The 25,798-nt window shown below is 34.2% G+C and overlaps 1 protein-coding gene across 1 annotated transcript in view; it reads right to left on the bottom strand.

Moving 5' to 3' along the window:
- The window catches only part of LOC115437782 (guanine nucleotide exchange factor VAV3-like), a 210,277-nt gene that overhangs the window by 11,225 nt on the left and 173,254 nt on the right, over positions 1 to 25,798 (bottom strand). Inside the window, 1 exon segment of the mRNA XM_030161124.1 lies at positions 14,660 to 14,713. Coding sequence (XP_030016984.1) covers positions 14,660 to 14,713 — 54 coding nt within the window.

Here is a 25,798-nt window from a genome sequence, read left to right on the forward strand (position 1 = left end):
GTGTTATTTATGCAATAAATTATATGCATTTTTCAAATCGGATTTTATATATTTTTTGTGTTTTCTGTTCTTTTGTGTTTTTATAGTAGGTTAAAGTGAAAAAATAATAGGCAGTTGATATAAATGAAGTTGTGCTGAAAAACAAGATCCCAAACATGGGTATAGTAAACATTTCTTTATTTTGTATAAACTGAATATATATATATACTGAAAAAAACAGCCAAAATAGACTCAGACCACTAAGGGTTAATACTTGAATGTTTCTGCCAAGAGAAAGTACATTGTGCCAGTTACTTTTTTTTTGTTTGTTTGTTTTTTGTTTTTTGGTTGTTGTTTTTTTTTTCAAAATACAACTTGGTTAAATTATTTCAGTGTGTGTATAAGTACTTTTGAACATTTTGAGCACAAGTTCAACAATACCACAATAATAATAATAACCGAGACAATTTTAGTCACAATAACCATGATATGAAATTTTCATATCGTTACATCCCTAGTCTATTTCACACCTGGTGTTTATATTACATGGGAATTTTGCACCTAAACTATATGACCAACCACCGAAATAAAAAAATTTCGCCACTAGAATGGAGAGAGCATTGTTGGAAAAATGTAGTTAGATATTTTAAGACACCTCATCAGGGTAAATGTAGAAATGGCCCTTCTGAGTGTTGGAGACAGTGTGTGTGGATCAAAGGAGGTTAATCATTATCATGTGTTCTGGGACTGTCCCAACAAGCACCATTATTGGAGTGGTGTTCACGGGACTTTAATATCGGTCTTTAACCCTTTCATGCATAGTGGTCACTCCAGTGGACAGTTCTTCTCCAGCTGTTCTCTTGTATATTAGTGGGTTTTCTTGTTTTAGTTTCATATCAGCCAACACAGTGGACACTTATGCATCATCCCATAAACTGATATTCATACCATTACTGTAACATTACTGTTCTGGATAAACCTGATCTGCACTAACATGTTTGAGTGTCAATCAATTGCTAATAAAAAATTGGGAATCTGATCAAATGTGAGAAAACATCAGATTAGCTGTATTAAAAAAAATTTTATTTTATAGTTTTCACACAGTATGTCACTTTCTGATGTTGCATTCTTTGCTTCAAAAATTAAACACACGGTGTCCAGCGGCGTGGACAGTTTTGGAACTCCACGGAAAATTATGAAAAAACAAACCAAAAAAAAATTTAATTAAAAAAAAATTCACTTCAAGAAAAAAAAAAAACCCAACTCAAAGAAAAAAGTGTTCAAACGCAATTTTTTTTATCTTAAATATTTTTTGCATTTGTCTTATTTTATTACTTTTAATTATATTTCTGGTTATTTTATAGAATATTTTACCAGTTAAATCACCCCAAATTGCTTTATTTGACTTTGTTTTCTAGTAGTGGAATGAACCACAGTACATTTACTATGGTACAAGTACAAACCAAAAACAAATATTTTCAATAAAAAAAATAAAAAAAATCACTTCACTCAAAAAAAAAAAAAAAAAAAAAAACATTTTCAATCAAAGAACAAAAGTGTTCGAATGCAATTTTTTGGATCTTAAATATTTTTTTGCATTCAAACACTTTTTTGTCTTTAATTGAAAAGGGTTTTTTTATTGCATTTTTTTATTGAAAATATTTTTTTTTTATGGTTAAAGCACTAAGAAACAAATCTACCTTCATAAAAAATAGGTTCAATAAAAAAAAATCCATCGCATTGTTTTTTCATGCCTAAAGAGGAATAAAAACACTCAGGAAAAAAAATCTCAGCTAAGGTTCTCATAATTCATACATGACAGGGTTAAGGTTCACATTATCTATAGCTTTGTAAATCTATATCTTGGTGATGTTGCTGTACTAGAACGGAGGGAGGATATAAAATTATTACAGATGCTTTTAGCAGCCAGCAAGAAATCTATTATGAGAAGGTGGTTAAACCCAACTCCACCAAACAATAGAAGTATTCAAAATGGAAAAAATTTACTTAGTCTATCAGAATCCAGAGGGATACATTTTCTCATATGTGGGACAAAGGGATCCAGTTTGTATCCTCTAGCTGCCCAGAATTTGTATCACTCTAAAAATGTGCTCGTTTTTATAATCTCCCTGTATTTTTTCTTTGTTTCATGTTTTTCTGCATAAACATGTGTAGTGTTTAACCCTCCGGTATCCCCTCCAGCAAGGCCCTTACTAAGCACCATTATTCCACAAATGTGCCAAAATGACACATTTGTGGAATAATGTCAAAAAAAAATTTCATACAGTTTGTTTTTAATTCTTTTACACTTTTTTCTATTTCATCAACTTGGGCTGTAAATAAAAATACCAAATACTCAATAATTGTCACATTTTTTGACCCTTTAAATGCCATGTTTGTAATGTAAACAACTATTTTTTTGGATGCAAAAAACAAAAAAAGTTTATTTTTTTCAATATACTACATAAAAAGTGGATCACACATTATTTGATTTTTGCAGCCTGGCATATGTCAATGATTAACTCCAACATCGGTTAATTTGCATTATTATTTTTGACGCTAGGTCAAATGTACAATAATACTAGCATCTGTCACCAAGTGTGCCAAAATGACACACCTATAAATCAAACTATTAAATATTATAAATTGATTTATTTTTCTGCTCTAATTTGATTTTATTTTTGTAAATCAAGGTCAGCCCTAATCATACGTACCAAATAATAATTCATTTTACATTTTTTTTAACCCTTTAAATGACCTTTTTTGATCATGAAGTCACTACATTTTTTGAGGCAAAAAAACACAAAACATGATTTTTTTTCAATATACCACATAAAAAGTGGATCACATATTATTTAATTTTTGCAGCCTGGCATATGCCAATGATTAACAGCAACATCGGTTAATTTGCATCATTATTTTTGCTGCTAGGTCAAATGTTCAAAAATACTAGCATCTGTCACCAAGTGTGCCAAAAAGGCACACCTATAAATCAAACTATTAAATATTATATATTGATTTATTTTTCTGCTCTAATTTGATTTTATTTTTGTAAATCAAGGTCAGCCCTAATCCTACATATCAAATAATCATTCATTTTACATTTTTTTTTAACCCTTTAAAGAACCCAGAGGTTTTGCAACGCTATGATTGTTTTTAAGTGAGAAATACCAAAACTGTAAGCACCCAGTTTATGTGTTTATTTGTTTGTTTGTTTGTTTTTTTCTTTTTTTACACTTTGTATGTATAAAATAAGAAATATGAAAAGGACTCTAATAGATAACATATGTATGAATGGTAATGTTGAAGATATTTTGTCACCTTTTCCAGTAAAAACATAAATAAATAAATAAATAAATAAATAAATAAATACAAATTTCGCCACACAACTGCTACAAAGGTAAAAACCTAAATCCAAAGGCCTGTTGTTTGTGATTCCAGTTCTGTATTTATTATCAATGCCGTACCATCAACATTCTTTGCCTGATATCCTGTGTTTTCTGTCAGCTGTACAAGAATATTCTCCTCTGGAATAATAAAAAAGGTCTTGAGCCTTGATCCTAGATTGATGAAGGTGAAAAACTTGTAGGTAAACACTTATAGAGTCTTTCAAATGTAAAAACCCTCACTCAGTGCTTAGTTTAATCTGAAACATCCTGCTGCTGCGTATTTGGAAAACATATCAGCTAAGTCGGGCTCTCAAGGCCAATTTCTAATCTATATTAACCCTTTCATGCACGAATTATGAGAACCTTAATCAAATTTTTTTCCTGAGTGTTTTTATTCCTCTTTAGGCATGAAAAAAACAATGCGATTGAAAATTTTCTTCTGAAAATAAACAAAATAAATAAAATAAAAATAATTAAAAAAAAAAAAAAAAAAAAAAAAAAAAAAAAAATAATAATGAAAAAAATTCTTATGAGCCTATTTTTCATAAGTTGCAAAAATGTCCACCCAGCTGGACACCACACGTTTAATTTTTGACACACAGAAACATGTTACTGATGTTACATGTTTACTGATAAATTGTGAGAAAACTGTGGGGAGGGCTTGTGATTCTGGGGGTTTATGCTCAGGAGAGATCTACATAATGTTACCGATTCATGTCAGAAAAGATATGTAGTGTCTTAAAACTTTAATAAAGATATGTGTAAAAAAAAAAAAAAAAAAAAAAAAAAAAGAACAACAAAATCCATGAATATACAAGAGAACAGCTGTAGAATAGCTGTCCACTGGAGTGACCAGTATGCATGAAAGGGTTAAATTTCTAAGTTTTTCACCAAAAACTCCAACAGAGGACTAATTTTGTTGATTTTTCTCTGTCCAAAGTCAGGAATGAACTCATTTAACGAATAAAGACCCAAACATCCACTGGTGACCAAAACCATCTACTGATCTAAACTGTTTAACCCTTTCATGCATAGTGGTCACTACAGTGGACAGCTATTATATAGTCATGGATTTTGTTGTTTTAGTTCCATATCAACCAACACAGTGGACACTTAAGCATCATCACAAACACTGCAATTCATACCATTACTGTAACTTTGCTGTTCTTGATAAACCTGATCTGAAGTAACATGTTTGAGTGTAAATTAATAGCTTGTTATTGATATCATTTTTTGCATACTATCTCCATAAAGTGAGTAATGACTAGTATTAGAGTATGTTAAAAATGTGAGAAAACATCAGATTAGCAGCATTAAAAATGTTTTTATTTCATAGTTTTCACACAATATATCATTAAATACATGTTTCTTTGCTTCAAAAATTAAACGCATGGTGTCCAGCTGAGTGGATAATTTTGCAACTCAAAGAAACAAAAAGGTTCATAAGAAAATTTTCCATCACATTGGTTTTGTCATGCCTAAAGAGGAATAAAAACACACAGGAAAAAAAATTTGGATTAAGGTTCTCATACTTCATGCATGAAAGGGTTAATATCTGTTGATCCACTAATCTTATGAATACAAGTAAATAATTGGTGTAAAATACAGTTTGTCATCTTTTCATGGTCATCAGATATGACCCATTTGGACGTTCAGAGGCTCCATAGTGAACATGGAAACACCGTCATCTTCTACAACATTGATTCACCAGTAAAACCCATGGAGTTGGATCAATGACAGTGGATGGAGATGCTTGGTTTATGTTCAGTTAATGATAGATTTTACTGGAAAAAGTCACTTTTTCTTCAGTTTTCTTTGTTTCTGATATTATAACCCTTAACTTTAATCTGAATTTTTATGAACATCTACATGATCAGTAAATTAAATATAGAAAAATACTTGATTATTACTGGAAAGAAATTCAAAATGCAGAGGATAATATTATAATAAATTATGATAAATTATTTAAGAAAGGTTAGAGAGCAAAATTTATTTGGGATCTGACACAAAAGTAGCACTGGGTCTTTAAGGGTTAGCGTGTTGACCCATGGGGATCCACAAGTTTTAGATGCTGTAGTTTTCATGCTGTTGTGTATTCATGCATGCTGTACCGCATTTGTCCAGCAGTCACCGCCAAAGCACTGTGGGTATAGCAACATCATTGTAAGGCTATTGTGTTCCAAAATTACTAATATCTCCCAAAATATTGGTCCTATCAACTTGCTGTTTTTGCTAGTCTCTTCCTTGACCAAAAATACACACATTTACCAACTGCAGCAGTCAGCTCTGCATGGATTTTGTGTGAATCCTGAGACACACACACATACATGCACACAGAGAGCATGCAACAAATTACTACCAAGTAATATACAAAAAAAACTTCACAATTCAGGAGAGTACTCACAATTTCAGAGGCTTTGGAGATTTCACATTACCCAAATTTCGAACCACTCATAAACGTTTTTGTTTGTCTGTATGTGGAGTGAAACTTTGGAACAGTCTGGACATCCAACACAAGCAACGCTAAAATATTCACCGATTTAAACTGTTATACAAAAATATGGTCTGGTCCCGGTATAAAGATGGAGGGTCTGAATACTGACGTTACATCAGTATTCTGTCTTATATGTTAATGTGTGCTTGTTGTTCCTCATCTAGTTGGTCTGTGTTGTCCATTATCATTAGTGCTGTTGTAGTTTTGTTTTGTTTTTTTTGTTTGTTTGTTTTTCTTACCATTGTTGGTATGTAATTATTGCTGTTCTTTACCACTTGTGGTATTGCAGTTTTTTGTTTTTACCATTGTTGGTATGTGATTATCATTGTGTAAGTTGACGGTTAACTGTTACCTGTGGTAACACCACCAGGAATGTACTTTGTTTCTATTTTTTACACACATTTTGGTTCTATAATGTAAATACTGTCAAATGAATTCATTCTAATTTGGTTTAGGCCTATTTTGTTCATTGTTCTGGCTAGAAGTCAAAGGACAGGAGTGAGTATTTAACCCTTTCATGCATGAATTTTGAGAACCTTAGTCAAGATTTTTTTCCTGAGCGTTTTTATTCCTCTTTAGGCATATAAAAACAGTGATTAAATTTTTTTATGAAGCTATTTTTCATGAATTTACAAAAATGCCCTCTCACCTGGACACCCTGCATTTAATATTTGAAGCAAAAATTAAAACCAATCATAAAAAAAGTGTAATACAGTTTGAAAACTACAAAATAAAAACATTTTTCATGCAACTCACATTTTATCGTACTCTAATACTAGTTATTACTCACTTCATAGAGATAATATGCAAAAAAAAGCCCAACTTTTTGATTAGGAAAATAGTTAATTACATTCTAACAACAATTAGCAACTGATTTACACTAAAACATGTTACTGCAGATCAGGTTTATCAAGCACAGCAAAGTTACAGTAATGGTATGAATGTCAGTGTATTATGGGATGGTGCATAAACATCCACTGTGTTGGCTGATATGAAACTAAAACAACATAAAACATAGATATACAAGACAACAGCTGTAGAATAGCTGTCCACTGTAGTGACCACTATGCATGAAAGGGTTAAAATGTTATTATGTTCAGTTATTTGATGATGAGAATGGGGGTGGGATTAAATAAGTTTTTCTTCTTCCCACTCCTTTTCGAGTATAAATGATTTTTTTTTTTTTTTTTTGAATTTTGAATTTGCATGTATTTTGTAAATGCTCGAAATAAACAAACAAATGAAATGAATGAATGGCTTGGCTTTTATAATATAGATGAAGCTGCCTATTTGTTTTGTTCACCATTAAAAACAAATTACGGGGAAAAGCAATTAGTTCCACAGTGTTTTTTAAGGGTTGTAATCATAATAAAGTTCTCCTGACTATTATCTGTATGACATTATCCATGGTGGTCTTAGAAGGACCTTGACTCCTAGGCCTGAATCATACATCAGACACAGATGAAAGATGAGAGAATAAGTCGGTTTCACTATTGAGGAAGGGGAAAAATATCCTTTACACAGCTGCCCGGTTCTGGAGGTGAGAGGTTGTGGGTTATCACGGCTGTGTGTTGATTTTATTAAAAGTTAATGTTCAACTCAGCTCACGCATCGCATCGCCACTTATCGGGTTACACAAGGTTATTTCTGTCCGCGCAGGTCAGGGCTTGTATCACATGTGAACAGGTGCGCACGGATTCGATTATCTTATCTGCAAAAATACAGGTGACACGACTGTGTAGAGATGGTGAATGGAAGTAAAATATATTTTCTGCCTCACGTGCACGCGCAACACACAAGGCAGGCATCCAGGTGTGCACATTCACACAGCACCAGCAGAATGGGGGAAAAAAAACAAACAGCAAAAACCATCTTGCTATGATGCTATGTTATCTGTTCGGGAGTCTGTCCTCTCAAGGAAATCAACAGCATCAGCTCAAATCCAGCAAAACAACTTATCTTTAAGTTTAAGACTCAAATCCTGATGTTTTTTCACCTTATGTTCATTGGCAAGTACCAAAGCACAAATACTTGATTCCTGTACTTAACCCTTTATCGGGCAAATGACTGTTTTTGGTAATTCCCACAAACATTAACCCACAAAGACCCAAACAGCTACAGGTGACCAAAATCATAATCTGATCTAAAATGTTTAATAACTTCTGAACCACTAAACCAGTGGTTCCCAACCTTCTTTGGCTCATGACTCCATTTTAACATCACAAATTTCTGGTGACTCCAGACATTCAAAACTGAGACTTTTTTTTTTTTTTTGCTAAAATTAAGTCGTTTTTGATCATGTAATAGTTTGCTATATGTTGCAAATAAAGATTAATTTTAAACCACATTTAAGTTATATAATGTATATGTCACAGTAGAGATTGAAATCCAGTAGGATTCCTAATCCTACTAGGACAGATAGTAATTTTAGTTTGTCCTAGGACAAACTGAAATCCTACAAGACATTAGGATCTGAAGATTGGAATTCCAATCTGTCCTAGGAGAATTTGCAATCCTACTAGGACAGATTGTAATTCTATTTGGAAGTGGGATCTGAAGATTGGAATTTCAGTCTGTCCTACAGCAAAAAATTTAAGAATTCTATAGAATATTAGATTCAAAGTCTGTGTAAATTCTGAATAAAATCATGGTTTGTAAGAATATTGTTGTTTCTTTTACTTTTAACCCTACCATCTAGACCAGGGGGCAGCAAAATGCCAATGCCAACTTTAACATCGTACATTTTCTGAATGGCTTGGCAACAATTAGATAATAATAAAATTGTATGTTGCCATGGCAACGGGTTGTTTACAGGTACGTTTTTCAAATTCTACCGATTTCTGAATACAAATGTGTCTCATTTACATACCAATGACAGTTACAAACGGCCATTGAATAAGGTTGGACCAGATAGGACAGCTGGCATCGTGGTTACAATGTGTATTGACCTAAGGGCCATATACTGTATCTAAGATATGAAAATAATTCAGCTGGAATGGTGATGGCGAAATCGTAGGACAGACTGAAATTCCAAAATTCCAATCTTCAGATCCCACTTCCAAATAGAATTACAATCTGTCCTAGGAGGATTGTAAATTCTCCTAGGACAGATTGGAATTCCAATCCTCAGATCCTAATTTCTTGTAGGATTTCAGTTTGTCCTAGGACGAACTAATATTTCAATCTGTCCTAGTAGGATTTGTAATCCTACTAGGACAGATAGGAATTTTAGTTTGTCCTAGGACAAACTAAAATTACTATCTGTCCTAGTAGGATTAGGAATCCTACTGGATTTCAATCTCTACTGTGACATATATTATTATTATGGATGGAGGCAGAAAAGCCAGGTGTAGATTACTGCACAAAGTGAGAATTTGATTTTCCTTGGTCAGGATATGTACAGTCAGTCCAGTTTGGATTTACAAGGCTGACAATTAATACTGAACAAACAAGAACTCAAACTATGAATTATGAAAGAGCTGCAGCATCTGAAACTGACCACAATGAACATTTGACAGATAAACAGAACCACAGTGCTTCAGTTTCAGCTTCACAGTTTGTCATGTCTTTTATGGAATGGGATTGTCTCTCTCAACTCGCCATATATTTTTTATTAGCAAGTTATTTTTAAAATTTTTATCAATTACTAGAAATTTCAGGTGACCCCATTTGAATTCCAGGCAACCCCACATGGTGGTCCTGGCCCCAAGGTTGAAAAATACTGCACTAAACCCATCAGTCTGTGTAGTTCATTTGTGTTGTACTGGGGCCTCTTGGTCAGGTCTCCCTCGAAAAAGAGATTTCATCTCAAGTGACTTCCTGGTTAAATAAAGGTTAAATAAAGGTTAAATAAAATAAATAAATAAATAAATGATGTAAAATGTAGTTTCTCAGTGTTTCGTTGTCATCAAATGGTTCAGAGGCTCCGTAGTGAACATGGAAACACCGTCATCTTAAAAAAACACTGAATCACATGTAAAACCCATGGAGTTTGATAAATGACAGTGGATGGAGACGCTTGTTTTATATTGACCTAATAATTGTTTTGTTACTGAAAAAGTCACCTTTTCTTCAGTTTTATCTGTTTCTGATATGATAACCCTCATCTTTAATCTGAGCTGTTATGAACATCTATATCATCAGTAAACTGAATATAGGAAAATACCTGATTTTTGCAGAAAAAATGCAAACTGCAGAAGATAATATTTTAATAAACAGTGATCAATCACTTAAAAAAGGTTAAATAGTGAGATTTTTTTTTTTTTTTTTTTTTTTTTGGAACTGCCACTAAAGTCACCCTGGGTCTTCATGGGTTAAATATGGAGCCAATCCTGTGCCTCAGTGAGGAGAAACATTTTGTTTTTTGTTTTTTTGTTTTTTTGTTTTTTTATAAAACTAAACAGTAATTTAGAGAGATTTTCTAGAAATGTTGAAGCTGTAAACAGTGAATAGGAGTGATTTTTGTCAGTTTATGACCTCATAACAGTTGTTTTACTGCATGGGTTTACATTTTAGGAAGTGCTGCTCGGATGTTTTATGGCAAGAGGAGGGAGACTGTTGTCATGGCAACCGACAAGGAGGTAGAAGACAATGTCCAATGACAAACTAAAGTTGAAAGTTTGAATTTAAGGGTTAAGATGACTTTTCTGGTTTACTTGAGTATTTATTTTCCTGATGACATTTTACTTTTATTCCTAATTTTTTTACCATAAAAGTGACACTTTCAAACCTGGCTTGTTACTTGAGTTTTAATGGATTTGAGGGGAATTAGTGATTATTTTAATGTTTCATTACTGCATGGCTCCTCAAAAGACTGATTTCAGTAAGACAGAGAAGATGTAGAAAGATGCAACAAGACCCAACGATATAAAATTGATTGAAGAGGACAATGGAACTGACGCAACAAGATGAAAATGATGACCAAGACACAAGACAGAAGCAAAGTAAAGAAAGTAAACAAAGTTAAACAATCACAGAAATCTGAAGATATAAAAAGATAAAAACTGGGTACAAATCATAACAAGATGAAATTAAAGTTAACCCTTTAACCCCTAACATGTCTGTGGTGAGTGTTCTGAATATTCATAAAAATTCAACCATTTACTCAACAGGAAAAATTTCAAAATGTGTAATGGGGACAAAACACAGATCAGTGAGTGAGACCAACTTGCTGTAAAAATAGATAGTTTGGGCTTCTTTCTTTTTTTATTTACCATTTTCCTTTTTTTTTTTTTTTTTTTTTTTTTTTTAACATTTTTACTGTTGTTTGCAGTTTTGTTGTGATTTTCCATCCTAAAACATCCTAAATCTCTTATTGATGTACATTCTGAGTGCCTTATTTAGTAAAAACCTGTCAAACTTCCATTCCTCTCTGTCTTTTTCTGTTATTCCACCCTGTTTTGACCCTAAAACACACAGTAAAGCAAAACCACTGACACTTCTACTGATGCAAATTCACAGCAGCCCATTTACCTGAAATAATAACACAGATGGTCTCTGATTTCATGATTTATTGCTTTTTTTTGTTGAGTTTATTATGATTTAATGTTGTGAAAGCTGGTGTAACTGTTCTTAAACCCTATTAACATGGGACTTGTGTATCTCTGGTCATTTGTAATAATTATGGAGGTCGTTTATGAACATAATCCAGTGTCAATCTGTCATGTCTGTCTTTATGAAGTAAAACATTCACCACAAGTGACCTACTCTATTTCAGCGAACGCAGAGTTTTAAGTGATAGTCAACATTTTTTGTTTCTTCTGCACCAAGGTTATAGTAGTTTATGATTTTTCATTATAGTTTAGTTTTATTTAGTTTTGACTTTTTTTCTCTAATTCAGTTAGTTTTAATTTGTTTTTAGAGCAGGTTTGCTAGTTTTTATTAGTTTTCGTTATTTTCTAAATGTTTAGTTTTAGTTAAGTTTTAGGGGTTTTTTATCTTATCTTCTTCGTCGTCGTATTCAAATAAATCCAAGACAGGACTCTGCTTCTTTCTCCCAACTTTAGTCTCCATGTTTCCAGGTAGAGTGGGGACCAGAAGACGATTCTAAACGACAAGTGACGAGAAGTGACGGACTGTTAAATATCATATGGTGCCAGCAGCTAAAATGGCTTGAGGGAAATAAATCGATGTCATATCAATCCGACATTGACAAAGACGAAAACGAAGGGAATTTTATCCATAATTTTTATACGTTTTACTTAGTTTTGTAAACACACAATACAGTTTCAGTTAGTTACGTTTTTTTTCTTTTAATTATAGTTTGTATTTATTTCAGTTAACGAAAATGTTTTTATAATTCTAGTTTTCGTCATTTTGTTAGTTTCTGTTAATGATAATAACCTTGTTCTGCACACATAAAATAGGTGTTACTGTCTGTCTGTCTGTCTGTCTGTCCATCTATCAGTTCACAATAGTAAGTACAGTAATAACAAGTGGTGCCAGGCACAACAAAACCCCGCCCCTCGCACATATTTCGCCCATTATAAGTAAATGGGAAGATTTTAGAAAATCATAAAAAAAAATTTTAAGTTTTACCTACTTTTCCCAAAAAGTAATGACATCTACTAGGGGTCACTGGCAATCTATAAATCCAATTTGGTATGAATTGAACCAATAGTTTTGCTGCTAACGGGTTGACAAAGAAACATTGAAATGAACAAACTGAACCAAAACTAATAGTCCTCGCCTCCCCCTTCAGGGGGTGGGGTAATAATAACCTTCTAATGCTAATAAATCTTTTCATTTTTCATTTTATGTACTTATTTAGACAGGGACAATGTACGACGGTGTATTAGGGCCACATAAGAAAAATTCAAAGCTTGTCACTACGAGAATAAAGTCGTTATTTAACAAGAATAAAGTCGTAGTTTAAAAAAACTCATGATTTAATGAGAATAAAGTCATTATTTAATGAGAATAAAGTTGTTATTTAACGAGAATGAAGTCATAGTTTTAAAAAACTCATTATTTAACAAGAATAAAGTCATTATTTAACGAGAATAAACTTATAATATAATGAGAAGTTGTACCTACTCATCGTTGTAGAACTTGGAACATTTAGTGCAGTTCTCCTTTCATTTGGGGGTTAGACACAAAGGCCAAATACTAAGTCTATCCTCCCATCAACACATTCGTCTGAGGACTTTGAAGAGAGTTTGCACACATTTGGGTTTGTTGTAAGAACCGGACTGATTTGTAGCAAATTTCCTCTTTTGTGGAGGAGAAACTGATGAAGTGGTCAGCTGTAGGACTATCAGTGGATACACCAGAGAGATATACAGAGAAGGTTTGTGTTTCTGAACAAACTGTGGGAATTCTACTGTGAGTTTTGGAGTCCAACAGAAGGGAAAGTTGCTGCTTTGCTTGTTGCCTTCGCTGTAAAACCAGAGACTGTCGAATTTTCAAAATATTATGAGTTTAATCTCATAAAAATACGACTTAACTCTTGTTAAATAATGACTTCATTTTTGTTAAATAACGACTTTATTCCCATTAAATAACGACTTTATTCTCGTTAATTAATGACTTTATTCTCGTTTAAAAATTACTGTTTTAAAACTACGACTTTATTCTCGTTAAATAACTTAATTCTCGTAGTGACAAGTGTATTTATTTTCTTATGTGGCCCTAATACGCTGTCATAACAATGCACAGTATACATTTGCCTTAAAAAGGACAGATGTAGTGCAGGTTCTAGCACTAGTGTTAATTTCCACCTGTAGTCCCTAGGCAGGCTGATGTTATCATTAAAAAAAACAGACCTGAATAAAAACTAAAACATTAAAAAACAGTAAAAAATGCATTTCTATCACTCCATCTTTATAAAATATTCATTCCCATCCAACCATTCACTCTTATGTCCCACTGCAGTCTGTCACTCACACTCTGAGCATGTTTACATTACATTACATTATGGCTACAGGTTTGGTTTGAGAGTAGCTGTTAGAACAGAGAGATAAACAGCATCCAGTGATTTGAATGGGGGGTTAATTTCCAAAATCTACAGGGTATACTAGTCAAAAAGGGCTTTAGTCGACAAGACAAATATGATGTAAAAGATGAAAGAACCATGAAAGGAAGACTGGAAGCATGGAGAACAGGCATCATAGTTTTCTGTTACTGACACTGAAAACTCATTTAATGTTTGTTATTTTCAGTGTATTGTTAGTTAGGTTTTTTTTTTTTATTCTTTTTGAAGTTTGAAATGTGAAGTTCACGTATCTTTGCACACAAACAGCCAGTAGAAATGCCTTTAACTTATTCAGTTTTATTATTTTTACTAGTAAACAATAGTGGAAAAAGCCTGTATTTCCACCTACTTTGTTAAATAAATAAAAAATATAGTTTTATATTGCTAAAGAATAGGGTTTTGTGCTTAACTGAGCTTTTCCCATCTCTGTGTCAGAGCTGGAAATGAATTTGTTGTGTTGTTTTCCTGAAATGACTCTGATATTGTATTAAGATGAAAGTTTCTCTTTTCAACATTTCCTCAGGCAGATGGTAGAAGGCAGATTTCACTTCACCTTGTTTGCATGCCTGGAGTTTTTCTAACCAGGCAGTAGATACAGTATCGTCAGGAATTCTGAATATCATCAGCTCAGAATTACACCCAAGAGGGCAAATGTTTTCACTCCGTATTATATGATGTGAAGGTGACATTATTTATTAGTAGTATTATTTGCTATTGTGTAATACATAAAGCAGAAAAAAATAAGATCACATTTTTGATGGAAAGCTGGAAATATGAGCATACAACAACAGAGAGACTGAGAAAGTAGAAAGTGTGTACGTATACCTGACCAGAAAGGCGACGAGGAGGGAGGAACAAAGCCGCCGCCGCCAGGAGGAACTACAGAGAAATGAAGCGAGTGAAAGGGAGTTCAGGCCGTGGAGGGAGCATAAGAGAAAACATAAGCAAAGTAAACACAAGTTTGACAGAGAGAAAGTGTGAGAGGGGGTAAAGGAGAGAGAAAAAGGTAAAGTTGGCAAAGTCAAAGAACAAGCAGAAAGCAAGGACAGGTGAGAGAGGAGGGCGAACAACACAGACAGGAGAGTCCCAGTATTTGTCATTTCACCAGGTGCATGCACTTCAGTTTGGAGGATCCTGGCATTTTTTCAGCCCCAACAACAAGAATGTGAACTACTGAATAATCATTAGTGAGGTTTTTTTTTTATAGTAAATAACTTTTACACGCGCCTGCATGTGTCCTAGTTTGTGTTGTGCTGGAATCCAGTTGCTTATTTATTTATTTATTTATTTATTTATTATTAATATTACTTACATACTTCAGACTACTATCACTGTTATCACTTATACGTATATATAATGCAAAGTATAATATTATATATAATATTATAACATATGATTACTGTTATTATTACAGTTATTACTATTGTTGCTAGTACTTTCCAATGTGAAATTGCAATTTTTCACTCTATTTTTTCGTTTTTGAATAGTTTAATCTTGTGGTATTTCTTGTGTCTATATTCAGTGTTGTGCTGCTATTGGAACCTCCATTTCTTGAGGGTTCTGACCAAAGGATCAATAAAGTTCTATCTAATCTAATCTAATCTAATCTAATTTGCTCATATTAGCTAACTCCATTTGGAAACTAGCACATCTCATGTTGTCACAATAACAACCTGCATGCTGACCTCTTTGTAGAAGACATAAGTTGTCTTCTCAGTGAAAATCCTAAAGCTCCCTCCTGGGTCTTCAGTGGCTTCATGCTGCTCTTCAAATTCAAAAATTCAGCTAGGGTCCATTTTAACCATGATCTCTTCTTAAACTTAAGCAAGTAGCTTTGTTGCCTAAGCCTCACCAAGAAGTTTTGGTGTGAAAGCCTAACCAAACTGCCCTGAAAACTGTAAAAACTGCATTTTCTTTGAAATGAATTCTTAAAGTCTCACACCTACATATAATTGTGTGCATGTTGTGTGTAAAAAGGGACACAAAAAATTCAAAAATAAAAAAATAATATTGCAAGTATTTTAACAGATATCACAATTAGTGGTAAGTGTTGCATTTAATTTTCACTGAGAAAAAAAAAATAAACAAATAAATTATATATATATATATATATATATATATATATATATATATATATATAGCGTAATACTTAATTTACTGTGAAAACTGCAGTACCTGCATTTTGATTCAGTGTTTTTTTATGTAAAGTTTAGTGACAACTAGAGGTGAAGTTGCAGACTGCAACCAGCTGAATATTTGCTCACTCCACCATCTATTACAGTGGATACAACAGCACTAAAGCCCAGGTGTTTTGGTCACTTTTGGCCTTTTTAGAGAAGAGGACATTTTTTTGACACTCAAACATAGTAAGTGAGGATAATGCATCTAAACAGTGGAGGCCACATGTCATAACATGATTAAAAGAAGTACATCACAAGTAAGGTCGCAATCTGTAGATGTAAATAACTCATTTTAAAATAAGGAAAACATTTGCACTTCACATTTTCACATGATTATATTAATCAAAACACAATTATGGCCATTATATTAATTTCTAAACTTTTACTTATTCATCCTATTCCCTGTCTCCACACATCACAAATACTAATCAGTGGTAACAACCTGAGGCTCAGACCAGGTGAGCCAAGGCAGCAGCAGGGGTTAAATGTAAGTCTGGGCTCAGCACGGCGCCCTGTCAGCGGAACGGCTGGAATTCAACACTGCAGAGCCAACGACTTCAGCTCCCATATGAAAACCCATCTGAGCCAACAGACCCTCGCAGTGAGAAAACCACCTCCTGTCAACACGACAATATGGTTCCATGCCTTCTTCAGCTCCCCCATGGGCATGAGGAACTGCAGGCCAACACATGTCAGGTGTTAGTCTGACCACTGTGTAAATAAACATTTATGCGCATAGACACCTGCAATAGCTGATCACCCAAAGTGTGTGGACTAAACTTACTGCTGGTGTCTCCACACATGCACACAAAATAACTACTACTAAAGCTAACACTGGGTGGTCAGTGGGTGAATGAAAATATAACTACAAATCAGAATAAGTTGAGGTACAATATTAAATGTAATCTGATGCTCCATCAGTGGGACAGAGCAGTTCTAAGGTATGAAATAAAGTTGTTTCCAGTGTGAAATGTTTTTGTTTGTTGTAGTTGTCAATTATTTATCTTATTGCTTTTTGCTTCTTCTTCTTATTATTATTATTATTATTATTAGTAGTAGTAGTAGTAGTAGTAGTAGTAGTAGTAGTAGTAGTAGTAGTAGTAGTAGAAGTAGTAGTAGTAGTAGTATTACTTGCATGTTCATATTACTTACCTACAGTCGTGGAAAAAAGTATTAGACCGCCCTTGTTTTCCTCAATTTCTTGTTCATTTTAATGCCTGGTACAACTAAAGGTACGTTTGTTTGGACAAATATAATGATAACAACAAAAATAGCTCATAGTAGTTTAATTTCAGAGCTGATATCTATCCATTTTCTATGTTTTCTTGATAATAACCAAAATCACTTCAGTTCTTACATCAATATCTATGGTACTGTACTGCCAAAAACAGTGCTTTTAGGAATTCCATGTTTTCTTTTCTGTGAAGAGGTGATGGTCCAATTACTGACAAAGTAAAATGGTAAACATCAATAAAAATACTATATAATCCTTTGGCTGTCTTCTTAGTATAACCTCTTGTATGTCAGGAAAAAAATTCAATTAACGTCCAACTTGGCAGGAAAGAAAGTTATCAATTACACCTGTCAATCAAAGGCTGACACCACAGACATCAATATCTTCTTACAACCTGGGAATCTTATTATGGAAGAATAATTTACTAAATGACCACCTTTAGAGGGCTCAATTAAAGTGAATGAGACCAAAATGACACCTGGAAAGATTTATGACTCAGAATTTGTAGACAGAAGTTAAATGGAAGTCATGTGGAGTCAGTATGTAGCTGTTGGCGGTATCAAACTAATGCTATGTTTCCCCTAAGTGGTATCGGCTTGGCTCGACTCGGCCTTTTTTCGTTTCCATTACGAAAACAGACCTGGAATCTGGTACCTGGTACTAGTTTTTTGGTATCATCTCCGCCAAGGTTCCAGGACTGGAGACCAGATACTAAAACATGACGTGTAAACACTACAGACCACTGATTGGTCAGAGAGTTGTCTCTGTGACCCGGTGTTTTACAAAAAACAGATGCAGAAGTTTATAGTAAATATAGCGGTAGGTTAATCCACATGATGACAGTCCGCAAAACTACACCATAGTTTGCCGAGGAGGTTCAGACATAAAATTCAGCATGAGCTTGACGAGACAACACGCAACGAGCAACTTTATCAGCAACTCTCTGAGCAGATGACACTGAAGTAACGCGCCGCATCGCTATGACGTCCAGGTACTCTAAAGTTGGTAGTATCCTGTAATGGAAATGGTCTCCAGGAATAGGACCTGGTACCCAAGTCGAGTCGAGCCGAGCCAAGTCGAGTCGGTTCCATGTAGTGGAAACGCGGCATTAGATACACTGGCATCGGGTTCAGTTTTGAACTGTGGTTATTGTCTCTTGTTGTTACCCAGAAGGCAAAGAAAAGAAGTGACATAAATGAGTCACACTTGCTTTTCCGTGCAACTTTTACAGGATAAAGGAATGAAAGAGTATTTCTATTGATAGGCCAGCTCTGTAGTCGCAGAATCTACATGCTGCCTAAGTTAGCTATTTGATGATCCAAATTTGATAGTTATGATTGTTGATATTACACATTGCTCCTTTAAAGGGGTCATATTTTGCTAAACTCACTTTTATTAGTCTTTGGTACATTTATTTGTGTGTTTGGGGACTATAATGGTTCAAAAAGTTTGAATTTGAACCCTCCAGGGGCTGCAAAGTTATCTTTATAAAGGGTATGCATGTGATGTCACTGCTAGCAGAAGTCATTGCGGTTCCGCCCACTGAGTGGCAGAAAGAGGGAGATGAGTGACAGCGCTGGCTTCAATACTGTCTAAACTTAAGAACAATATTTAATAAAAAATGGGGAAGAGTTGTTGTGCGATTGATTGTATGAACAAGTTTGAAAAGCAGTCGGAGCTATCGTTTTACAGACACCGAAAGACAAAGAAAAGAAACAGAGATGGATCCACAAACCCAGGAAACCAAACCCTGATTTGTGGATCCCATTTGGTGTCAGCTAACATTAATTTATGCTGTATTTTTAGGTCAAATCATACCTTAAATGATGTATTGTCTTGGTTTCATGATCAGATCGTTTATGGTTTTTGTCTTCATTTTGGGATTCTGAACCTTGTGCTCCTGCATGATTAGTAAACAAACTTAAACTGAGGCTAACCTAGTTTTTCAAATACAGGGGTACCGGAGCATAAAGCTACGACGGCCACATTAGGGCCACATGAGAAAATAAAAACACTTGTCACTACGAGTATAAAGTCATAAAATATCAATATAAAACCTGTAATTTTATGATAATAAAGTCAAATACAAAAAGAATCACAATGTCATGGGAATAAAGTCGTAGTTATAAAAAAACCTCATAATTTAACAAAAATGTCATTCGTTTATGAGATTAAAGTCATCATATTCCGACAATAACGGCATAATATTACAAGAATAAGGTCGTAATTTAAAAACAGGTGGGAAAAATTTCATAATTTACAAGAATAAAGTCGTACCCTGCTGGTCCACAGCAGTGGTATCTGTGTTGTATAAAGTACTTGATCTGAACTAGACTCAGTAAATCTCCTCAGTACCAGTAGATCATGCATATATTCACTGGGGTCAGTACACGGTCTACTGTAAATGCACTTTGGATCAGCTGGTTCTGGGCCCTAGTTTTGGACCCTGGTTGTCAGTAATGATGAAACCATGTATATTTGTTTCAGCTAAAAATAGCGATGATCCCTTACACCTTGGATGTCAGGATACGCGATTTCTGTCCACGTCAGTGTTCGTGGACCACTTGTTGTTTGGTAGCTCGTACGGATCCATGTCCAGTCCAACTGTCCTTAATTTAATTTCATATTTAACATTTTCCCGGTCTGGCTGTGTTTACTGCTATACTCCGTCATGTTGAGCAGGTTGGTTTTTGCCACTCTGTCTGACTAAGAGGGGCGTGACCCAGGGGGGAAGTGACGTATGTGCATACCCACTATATTTATTTTGGCAAAAATCGAGTGGATTTCTACAACTCGTTTAAATTCCTGCTTAATTTGTTACATCTATAACTAGCTACGTCATGACATTTGCACATATAAGGTCAAGACTTCCAACGAACATTTCTCCGAGTACGCCATAATTGTTCGTCAGCAGCAGCGGTTGTAGTCCATATTGAAAATGTGTCCAAACTTTGAGCTGATTATCTAAAATGTTCAGTTGTTGGTTGAACGGGACAGAGCAGCACAGCCAACAACCTGGAGGGGGTGGGGCATGAAGTGGCTCATGTGCATTTAAAGGGACAGTGCTCAAAACAACCTTTCTGGTGTTATTACTCAGAAATAAGGTTGAAGATGGACCTGTGGAGTTGAATTAAAGAATTCAGACCCAAGCACTTGGCCCGGGGGCCAAATCCGGCCCACCAAAGGGTCCAATCTGGCCCGTAGGATGAATTTGAGAAATGCAAAAATTACACTGAAGATACCCATCAATAGTGTAAAAATCCTGTTATTTCAGGTTCCATACATACACATATAAACCAATTAGATCTCAACTGGGTCAGACCAGAAAAATACTGTCATAATAACCTATAAATAATGACAACTGCAGATTTTATCTTTGTTTTAGTGTAAAAAAAAAGTTAAATTACATGAAAATGTTTACATTAACAAACTATCCTTTTACAAAAAAATGCAAATAACCTGAAGAAATATGAACAATGTGAAATGTCTTCAGAGAAGTAAATGCAATTTCATCGATACTATATATGTTATATCTGTTACTAAATGTTCTGTGTAGTTGTAATTGTAATGTAAGCTGTAATGTACATGTTTAAATGATAAACTGAGGCAGAATATTGTTAAAACTGCACTTGTTTTTCTTAAGACATTTCAAGTTGTTCACGTTGTTCTGATTTTTAAAGAGACGATGTAGATATAAACATTAGCAATAATGTAGTTTTACTTTTTTCACTGGCATTATTTTACTGGTCCAGCCCACTTGAGATCATACTGGGGTGAATGTGGCCCCTGAACTAAAATGAGTTTGACACCCCTGGTTTGTGTAGATCACAGGGAAATGTTTGAAAATGCATAATTCCATTTTTTAGAAAAAGCAAAATTTCACCCCTTTAAATAATAGAAATGTGTGTCCTGATAACATCAAAACCTTCAATGATTCTCTTGAGAGACATAAGCAGACATTAAGTGATCTAATATAAAGGCACAAAGAAATGATAAATGCTTCATTTATGGAGCTGCCTGAGGTTTTTAAGGAAATTACTCCACATTTTGATGTCTATTCAGTAGCTGTGCAGCTTGTAATTGTTGGCTCAGCCTTACTTTCTGTTTTCTTTGCTATGTGGTGTCTGTTTTTGAAATTCACACCACTTTGTGAGTGTGTTTTTTCTATTTTTTTGTTTTGGCATGACATCTGTCTTTCCACGGAAGCTGTTTACCAGACAGAGAACGTGGTGCCCACACTAAGTCTGTCTACGGGGGAGGACGACTTAAGGCAATAATAATCTATCCCAGAATGCACTGAGGCAACAGCAGGTCTGTCAAGGCTTTCTCGCTGAAAGAAACTCAGTGAATGGCAGCGATGCACAAACACACCTCTTGCTGAGCTGCTTTGAAGCCTGATGCGCAGGGAGACCGACGCTGCCAAAGGAGGCAGAGGGACAAGGATGTTGAAGAATTTTACATCCGAGCAAACACAAAGGGCTAACTTTGACTTTGTTCCACCTTTCCTCAGCTTGCCTGTGCTGCTGCTGCTGTTGTGGCGGCTGCGGTTGTTTACACATACACCTCTCTTTAAGTTAAGACAGTTTTCCTCCAGCTGCTTTCTGCTCTTTTATATCAGATCACATTTGCAAACTTTTCCCAGTTTTGCGGGACAACAAGCACAGTCCCTCAGTTGGACCAGGGGTATCCCTCAGGTATGTGTCAGCAGGCGGCTGTCACACAGTTTTCTCCGCTGCCAGCCCAAGTGAAATGTCATGTCCTGTCAAGAAAATTGTGAAGCCATCTCAGAGCCGAGCAGCATGTAGAGTGTGACGTTTGGAGTAGCAGGCTCCTGGTGCTAGCCTCGGGCAGTGGGTCCTTACTGGGACCTCTCTGCCAACCCTGGTGAGATGCCGACACTCCTTTATATTTCCTTCACTCAACGTCTCTCTCTTACCCCATACATTCCCTTTGAACCCGATCTCTCTCTTACTCTGTCAAGTGCCATGAAGATCTACAAAACACATTAACAATGCTTCTATCAACATATTCACATACCGGCTAAAATTTACTTAGGGGGTCAAATGAGTGGCCATTTTTGTCACAAAAAAAAAAAAATTGTAAGAAATGCATAGAACTGTGTTGAAATAATGCTAATCCATTTGTGCACAGACTACTGATATTATTTAATAGTGGAAGCTATATTTTCAGAAATATTGGATTTTGAATAGCAAGTGTGTGTGAAAACTTTTGCTGGTGGACAGACGTGACATTACCCATGATGCTCTGGTCAGTACCAGTACTTTATTAGGAATAAACTTATATACTTACTATTGCTAATTCTCCTCTTATTCATAAATGTTAGTATTGTGGATCTAAAGCACTAACAGTTTAACAAAAACACAAAATGTGGCAGTGGACGGATGTGACATGGTTGTTACAGATCCCATCATACTGATGCTCGGCAGCCATGTCACCGTTTCCACAAATGATCCCTGTGCAAAAACTAGGATCAGAATTATTTATTGTATAGTTTATCATCATACTAAAGAGTAAATAACAATATAGAATTGTTATTTCTTTATAAAAATGCTTATTATTAGAAAACTGTTGATTTAAAAAGTCACGTGTGACATTCTTCATGTATGTATTGGCATAACATAAGCAGGATGGATCAGCACCATACTCCATATTGAACCTGTAAAAATAAAACATGTGATATGTAGTATATGATTTTATAAGAAAAATTGGGGAATCTAAAAGAATAGAATATTTGTTTTTCAGGTAAATTCAGTTAAAATATAATTTGACCATTTGTGACATGAAAATATAGCATTAATTGTGATGAAATTGGACATTTTTGACCTGAAAACATAGTTCATATGACCATCAACATGTTACAACAGAACTGAAATCCTGTAAATTTGCATAACTTGCATTTACCAACACAAAGTTCCTTTAGGGATTCACTTATATTGATTTCTTATGCACAAAGACAGAAATAAGACCTGTAAGCAAATTTTAGCCAAAATGCAAGACAAAAAATATCACATTTTAAGATTTTAAGAGTATATTGCATTGAATTTTGTCATTGTTAGCCACCTTTTGTACTGCGATACTTGAGAATGTGTTTAAACAAATATGATGAAATATTTAAATTCGTCCAACATCTTACACAATGTAAATTTGATAAGATAATTATCTCGCAGTTGTACTGGACAATGAAAATCATCAATTAAGACTTGGGGGTTTTTGCAGGCTTTTCTGAATAACAGTGTGAATACATGACTGGTAATAGCAGCACATACAACAGGCGGACTGATGAGGAAAGACACCATGAATAACACAATAGCAATTAAATCCCACAATCTGACATTATCTGCCAAGTTTTACAAAAAGAAATCCTTAGGAGTAATGAAGTTCTTTGAGGCCGCCATCTGACAACGCTACACGGTTGAAACAGTTGATAGAAATCCATCTAATTTGCATTAGCTTTTTTGGTGACATTTCAAAAGTTAACTTCAAATTCACTCAATAATTAAATGGAAACACAGCTACTGAAAAGTGCAAATTACTGTCTGCCTTTGCAATAATTTGGACCATGAATAAATACTTTCTGACAAACAATTCATGCAGAATTACTAAATATATATTCAAGATGACAAAATAATTTGAATGGGGACAAACTGATATGTGGGGTTTTCTCTGCAAAATCTGCAAAGGTTCAAACTAAATAGGAGGACTGGCATATTTATGATATATTTAGAATCACAGTCTGAAGGTGGTTTCAGAAATTTGAGAAAATGTTTATTTCCTTTCAACAACTTAGTTTTTTTTTCAATTAGTTTAATTCAGGTTTTTCTCCATCTCAAATCAAATACTGACAATCACATTATGTTCTGTATTTGTGTTCAATAACGAACCTTTAACCCATAAAGACCCAGGGCTACTTTTATGTCAGTTCCCAAATAAAATTTTGTCTATATTTAACCTTTCTTAAGTGATTTATCACCATTTGTATTGTATTTTATCAGTATTTATCATGCATTTTCCTATATTTAATTCACTGATCATGTAGATGTTCATAAAAGCTCAGATTAAAGTTGAAGGTTATTATATCAAAAACAGAGAAAACTGCAGAAAAAGGGACTTTTTCAGTAAAATATCTGTATATCAGTCGTGTAACACAAACCAAGTGTCTGACGACCATTAAAAGATGACAAACTTTGTTTTACACCAATTATTTACATGTATTGATAGGATTAGTGGATCAGACGTTATTAAACATTTTAGATCAATAGATGCTTTTGGTCACCGCTGGCTGTTTGGGTCTTTATGGGTTAATTATGGTTTTTCTCCATCTCAAATCAAACACCAAAAAACACATTATGTTCTGTATTTGTGTTCAATAACGAACCTTTTACCCATAAAGACCCAGTGCTACTTTTATGTCATTTCTCAAATAAAATTTTCTCTATATTTAACCTTCATTAAGTGATTTATCATCATTTATTTATAATCTTATTAATTTAGTGATCATGTAGATGTTCATAACTCAGATTAAAGTTGAAGGTTATTATAACAAAAACTGAAAAAATTGCAGAAAAAGTGACTTTTTCAGTAAAATATATCAATAACTGAACACAAACCTAGTGTCTTCATCCAATGTCATTGATCAAATTGGTGAATCAATGTAGAAGATGATGGTGTTTCCACGGTAACTACGGAGCCTCTGAACGTTCAAATAGGTCATATTTGATGACCATAAAAAGATGACAAACTGCATTTTACACCAATTATTTACATGGATTGATAGGATTAGTTTATTAGAAGTTATTAAATAGTTTAGATCACTAGATGCTTTTGGCTGTTTGGGTCTTTATGGGTTAATTCAGGTTCATCTCCATCTCAAATCAAACATCGAAAAACACATTATTTCTGTATTTGTGTTCAGTAACGAACCTTTAACCCATAAAGACCCAGCGCTACTTTTATGTCAGTGTTCAAATAAAATTTTCTCTATATTTAACCTTTATTAAGTGATTTATCATCATTTATTTATAATATTATCCACTGTATTTTGTATTTTATCAGTATAAATCAGGTATTTTCCTGTATTTCATTCACTGATCATATAGATGTTCATAAAAGTTCAGATTAAACTTGAAGGTTATTATATCAAAAAAAGAGAAAACAGCAGAAAAAGTGACTTTTTCAGTAAAATATATCAATAACTGAACACAAACCAAGTGTCTGATGACCATTAAAAGATGACAAACTGTATTTTACACCAATTATTTACATGCATTGATAGGATTAGTGGATCAGAAGTTATTAAATATTTTAGATCAATAGATGCTTTTGGCTGTTTGGGTCTTTATGGGTTAATTCCAGTTTCTCTCCATCTCAAATCAAATACTGACAATCACATTATGTTCTGTATTTGTGTTCAATAACGAACCTTTAACCCATAAAGACCCAGCGCTACTTTTATGTCAGTTCTCAAATAAAATTTTCTCTATATTTAACCTTATTTATCATCATTTATTCATAATATTATCCACTGTATTT

This window comes from Sphaeramia orbicularis, chromosome 17 (genome assembly GCF_902148855.1).
Source record: "Sphaeramia orbicularis chromosome 17, fSphaOr1.1, whole genome shotgun sequence".
NCBI classification, from domain to species: domain Eukaryota; kingdom Metazoa; phylum Chordata; class Actinopteri; order Kurtiformes; family Apogonidae; genus Sphaeramia; species Sphaeramia orbicularis.